The 6,366-nt window shown below is 42.7% G+C and overlaps 1 protein-coding gene across 10 annotated transcripts in view; it reads left to right on the forward strand.

Moving 5' to 3' along the window:
- SYTL4 (synaptotagmin like 4) overlaps positions 1 to 6,366 on the forward strand; it is a 121,962-nt gene that overhangs the window by 88,781 nt on the left and 26,815 nt on the right. For 9 of the 10 annotated variants that reach the window (XM_059883402.1, XM_059883403.1, XM_024987982.2 and 6 more), the window contains 3 exons: positions 1,438 to 1,546; positions 3,413 to 3,512; positions 4,530 to 4,738. In XM_059883402.1, coding sequence (XP_059739385.1) covers positions 1,438 to 1,546; positions 3,413 to 3,512; positions 4,530 to 4,738 — 418 coding nt within the window. The other variant, XM_059883407.1, reaches the window with a different exon arrangement.

Below are 6,366 nucleotides of genomic sequence, written 5' to 3' on the forward strand. Positions count from 1 at the left end.
AATGGATAAGAAAGCAGTGGTACATATACACAATGGAGTATTACTCAGCCATTAAAAAGAATACATTTGAATCAGTTCTAATGAGATGGATGAAACTGGAACCTATTATACAGAGTGAGGTAAGCCAGAAAGAAAAACACCAATACAGTATACTAACGCATATATATGGAATTTAGAAAGATGGTAACAATAACCCTGTGTACGAGACAGCAAAAGAGACACCGATGTATAGATCAGTCTTATGGACTCTGTGGGAGAGGGAGAGGGTGGGGAGATTTGGGAAAATAGCATTGAAACATGTATAATATCATGTATGAAACGAGTCGCCAGTCCAGGTTCGATGCACGGTACTGGATGCTTGGGGCTGGTGCACTGGGATGACCCAGAGGGAGGGTAGGGGAGGGAGGAGGGAGGAGGGTTCAGGATGGGGAACGCGGGTATACCTGTGGCGGATTCATTTCGATATTTGGCAAAACTAATACAATATTGTAAAGTTTAAAAATAAAATTAAATTAAAAAAAATAGAAGATACAAATGTTAAGTTTGTCTGTATCTTTCTGGGTTTTTCTATGCAGTGTAACATAGTGCTTAAAAGCATGGATTTGAGAGCCAGTCTGTCTGAGTTTGAATCCTGGCTCTGCCAATTACTATGTGACCCTGGGCAAGTTACTTAACATCTCTGTTCCTCTGTTCCATAATCTGTAAAGTGGGGGTAATTGTACTCATGTCATAGGGAGTATCTTGAGGATTAAACAAGATGATATACTTAAAATACTATAACAATACCTGGCAGATATAGTAAGTACTGTATGAGTGATAGTGATAATAATCATTATTAGCATATATATATATATTCACATATACAAATAAGAATATGTTTTAATATAAGTGCGATACTTTTTCTGCATCTTGCTTTGTTGACTTAACAGTACATCTTGGAATCTTTCCCTGTTAGCGTGTAGAGATTCACGGCATCCTTTTTGAGGATCACATGCCATATGCCATACAAGGGCATTAAAATCACTCATTTAACCTTTCCTATATTGATTGACATTTAGATTGTTTCCACTTTGGGGCTATCACTAACAATGTTGGTAACAAGATTCTCCATCATGGTGTCGGTCCCACGTCATTTTGTATGGCAGCCTTGCTTGAAGACCTTCAAGGGTATTTGGAATCTAGTAACAGTATCCCCATAGTAGCAAAACAGTCAGCATCACAGAAGCCTCTTTGTTAGTTCTTGTGCAGCTCCTTCTGAAGAAACTGCCTAGAATCCTGTGGCTTCCATGGCCTAGCGATCCAGGATGGTATTCATAAGGAGGAGGATAATTTTATGTTGTGAAGCTCTTCTTGAGGATAATTTTAGAATTGCCTCCGTGAGAGGTCTCAACAGTCTGAATAGCCCAGCCTGACCTGTTGGGTTTCCCTGTGTTTCAGATCAGTGCTGAGTCCTCAACTAGCTTGCCAGCACACAAAGGCGAGTTGGTGGTTTCATTGAAATATATCCCAGCCTCCAAACTCCCCGTTGGAAGTGACCGGAAAAAGAGTAAGTTTTCTTTGGGGCCTTGGATTTAACTCTTAGTTTTCTGCACCTGATCTGTGCAAGGTTGGTGCTGGCTAGTGGCTAGCACTATTGGAGAGACCAGATTATGATTCACACTGGATCGTCTTCTAAGGAAGATTTCTGTAGTAAGTAAGCCATTTCTTTTTTTCAACCAGAAGGGAATGCCTTCAAGTTGAAATTATTTTTTTGTTTTATCTTTTTTTGATGCCATTAAACTAACTTGGTCTTGGTCCAGCTCTAGAAGCCTACTAAGAGGTCAGAACAGAACAGAAACTTCAGGACTGAGAGAAGGTGGTTGGAAAGGGCGGTGTATAAGTATAAGGGACAGGAAGTTGAAGGCTGAGGAAGAGTAACTCAACACACCAAGCACTGTACTAGTGACTGTGGATATGTAGGTGAATAAGACATGATTTTTGCCCTCCCTTGCACAGCTTATTTTAGAAAGAATGACAGTCATCTGCTCAAAGAACACAGATACAGGAGTGATGAATTCTGTCTGGTTGTATTTGGGAGAGTTTTAAAGAGGAAGTAATGATGATATTTGACTTAAGACTTTACCAGGCAGAAAAGGAAGAGAATGGGGTGAGAAGAGCACTTTCTAAGAAGAGGAGATAGCAGGAGCAAAGGGTTGAAAAAAGCATGGTAAATGTGAGGTGATGTGTGACTGTGAGGCAGTTAACTTCTTAGTTAAGTGGGGCTGGAGTTCTGGTATATAGATGTGGGAGTGGAGATGGAATTGTTGATGGGGTTGGAGCCTGGCTATAAAGGGCCATGGACGTAATGGTAAGAAGTTGAACTTGATGCTTTGGCAATGCAAGAAAATCAAGAAATTTAAAGAAAAATTTCTTAAAAAGTTACTTGCAGCAAGGTCTAATCTATAGGATTTGGGGAAGTCAGTGAGATTTCCAAGGAGGGTGTGCAGGATGACTAGAGAAGAGAGGCAAGGAGAGAACCATGAGGAACAATTTAAAGTATGAAGAGGGGGAAGAGAAGCCAGTGAGGTAGAGGCTTATCAGAAGAGAGCCATGCTGGAAGAGAGCTTGAAGAAGGGAGCAAGGGTTGTCAACAGTATTGAAATACCTACTGGCCTGTCAGGCCCAATGAGAAGACACAACTCCTCGGCATTAGATTACATTTTCAGTGGATCTCAGTGGAAGTAGAAGCCAGATTTCACTAGAAACTAGGCTGAGTGAATGAGGCAAAGAAGTAGAAGCGATGCATGTGGACTCTATTTTCTAGGAAAATTGATGGTGAAAGAAAAGAGAACAATGGAGGAGAGCTTGAAAAGGAGATAGGGTGAAGGGAAATATTCTTTCAAAAGAATTTTTTAAAAGCAGAAGTGAGATTAGCATCTATTTAGACTGAAAGGAATGGAACTAGTAGAGAATGAGATATTAAAATGCGAGCTGGGGGTTGAAATTGATGATGCCTGATGAGTCTTGATGCCATGGGGATGGGATCCAGAACAGAAGTGGAGGAGTTTTCTTTTTTCCATCATTCAACAAATATCAGGCAACTTTATTTCTCTATGCCTCAATCTTCTCGTGTAAAATGAGGACAGTGATAGTCTATATCTCATATAATTGTTTTGAGGAATAAATGCTTAATGTAGAATATGGCACATAGCCAGTTTTCAGTAAGCCTTTATTGCTATTTTTATTATGACTTGAGTGCCTGTTGCTCACTGTCAGGCACTGTGCTGGGTACTGCAAATACAAGGCAGGTGTGGTCCGCTTATCATGGAGCTAGCTGTCTTCAGGAACCAGGAAAGAAAGTGCTATGTAGATAAAGCTTGAGAGAAACGTGAAGGTATAAGAACTCATTTGCTTTGGCTGATATCCCTTCCAGGTAAAGGTGGGGAAGGGGGAGAGCTCCAGGTGTGGATCAAAGAAGCCAAGAACCTGACAGCTGCCAAATTAGGAGGGACTTCAGACAGCTTTGTAAAGGGGTGAGTCCATGGACCAGCACCAAATTAACCGGTTTCAGGACATGAGAGCTCAGAGAGGAATCTAGCTAAACCTTTCTCTGTGGATATTATCCCTGTGTGTCCTGCCACCTCCAGCAGCCAACTTTGTTCTTGAAATTAGGTAATGGCCCAACCTCCACTACTCTGTTGGCACTGGTTGGAGCTCAGTTTGGACTGGGCTGCAGTGCTGATTTCCAAAAAGGAGAGTGGTGGACAGTTAGATCCAACTTTTCCTTTGTTATAGATTTGTGTTCTTAATCCTGAATAAAAATCTGCATTCCTTGACTGTCAAGATGGGAACTCAGGACTTTGTTCCCCACAGTATTTAAGCAATGCCAGCTTTCCCCAAGTTACAGTTCACCCCCATTGACTTCAGTTCTCTAGCAAATATGAAATCATGTTTGGCAATGCCTATGCTTATTACAATGCCAACATTTTGGCTACCTGATGTGAACAGCCAGCTCATTGGAAAAGACCTTGATGCTGGGAAAGATTGAAGGCAGGAGAAGAAGAGGGTGATAGAGGATGAGATGGTTAGATAGCATCACCGATTCAGTGCAGATGAATTTGAGTGAACTCCAGGAGATGGGGAAGGACAGGGAAGCCTGGCGTGCTGCAGTCCACAGGGTCGCAGAGTCGGACATGACTTGGCAACTGAACAACAAGAATTGCTTATTACTGTTGCTTTTTACTAAAGAGGACTTTGCCCAATAGAGGTGGAGCCAGATATTCAAAACACATTTTTGGTGGAGTATAGACAACAGCTCCCTAATAACATTGTGTTAATTTTCTCTCCAGGTTAAAGGCATTGAATCAGGTGAATGATCTAGTGGAGGTGGTAGGAACTGTGCTTCCTCAGATTCAAAGTAGGGAGTATGTGTTCTTGGATCCCAGTTTTGACTCACTTTCCTGGGCTAGGCCGGTGGGAGAGGAAAGGGGAATTTAGAGAGATGTTGCCAGCTTTGAGTAGGTTGTTGACTCCTCCACACTGTCTGCCAGATACCTCCTTCCCCTGAGGAACAAGGCCAGTAAGCGTAAAACTCCTGTGGTGAAGAAGACTCTGAATCCCCACTATAACCATACATTTGTCTACAATGGTGTGAGGCTGGAAGATCTCCAACACATGTGCCTGGAACTGACTGTGTGGGACCGGGAGCCCCTGGCCAGCAATGACTTCCTGGGTGGGGTCAGGCTGAGTGTCGGCACAGGTGAGAGCTTCTTCCCTCACCCTCACTGTCTTTAGGGCCTCTTAGATATTTCACTCTGAATAGACCCATCCCTCTCCCTGCATGGGCTTCCCTGGTGGCTCAGATAGTAAAGAATCTGCCCATAATGCAGGAGACACAAGTTCAGTTCCTGGGTTTGGAAGATCCCCTGGAGGAGAACATGGCAACCCACTCCAGTGTTCATGCCTGGAGAATCCCCATGGACAGAGGAGCCTGGTGGGCTACAGTCCACGGGGTCACAAAGAGTCAGACACGACTGAGCCACCTTCACTGCATAGCTCCTCCCTGCATAGCTCCTCTATGTCAAGAGTTGTCTTCTTTCCTTTCAGTGAACATTCAGACAGGATTTACTGAGTGCCTACTATGTGCAGGGCTGGAGGGAGGCCAAGCTCATACACTGTCAGGTGTACAGATAAACGGTACCCTGAATGCCCAGAAATGCCATCAGCTTCCCACCAAAAACATCCCCAAATGTCCCTATATCTGTACCTCTGATTTCCACCTTCCATCCTGTTATATAAAAGAAGGGGTCCTTCCTAGCAAAGGCCAAGCTCTGTCCAAGTGTTCTAGATCACAACACCCTCACCTTCTCAGTGACCTTTCTTCTGGAATCTCCTGTGTCTCCTGTCTGATCAGTTTTATTCTCTCTACCTCCCTATTGGAGGTGAATGTCAATATGCTCTGGTATTTCTAGTCTTAATAAACAGAAACAAACCTTCTCCTGAGCCCACGTCCCCCCTCTAATCCCTGAAAAAGAGTCATCCCCATGTCCTCATGTCTTCTTTAGTCTTCAGTCCATTGTGATCCCACTTCTGTCCCACCACTCCACTGAGAAACTGCTTGTGTCAAAATTTTGTTTTCATCATTCTAGAATTTTCATGCTATTTAACATAGCTAATCACTCCCTTTTTCTTGAAATAACTTAGCTTCTGTTGACACCACACTTTTCTCTGGGGCATCCTCATTCTCTAGCCAAACTTGGAATATTGGTGGTTCTCAAGGCTTAGTCTTGAACACTTTTTTCTGTCGCTACAGTCTGCATTCCTGTGACTGTGAATATTACTTGTATATTGTTAATTCATACAAAGTATTTAACACAAAGCATGTAGAATGACGTTCTTACAAATGTAAGCCGGTTCATGTCAGTCCCCTGCTTCAAACCCTTCAGGAGCTCCTACTGTACTTAGAAAACAACCCAAAGTTCTCACCATGCCAAGAGGCCCCTGTGTGATCTGGACCCTCTGTTCATTTCTTATCTGTCCTGTAACACTGCTTGCTCGCTGTGCTCTAAACATGGTGACTAGCTTTCTGTTCTCCAAATATACCAAGTTTCTCCCCACTTTATAACCTCTGCAATTAGTGTTCCCTCTGTCTGGAAGGGCTGCTTCCTTTCTATCCTTCAGCTCCTGACTCAAATATCTCCTTCTCAGAGGGGCCCAAAGACCACTTCATCTAAGGGAGACCCTGATCTAGGCACTACAAATCACTCTGTTTATTCGCTTTATGATGCTTATCTCACTCTTGTTGGTTTACTTCTGTATTTTCTTTTTTAGTTTATTTTTTTATTATCATTTTAATATAAATTTATTTATTTTAATTGCAGGTTATCT

This window comes from Bos taurus, chromosome X (assembly GCF_002263795.3).
Source record: "Bos taurus isolate L1 Dominette 01449 registration number 42190680 breed Hereford chromosome X, ARS-UCD2.0, whole genome shotgun sequence".
In the NCBI taxonomy this organism is placed as follows: domain Eukaryota; kingdom Metazoa; phylum Chordata; class Mammalia; order Artiodactyla; family Bovidae; genus Bos; species Bos taurus.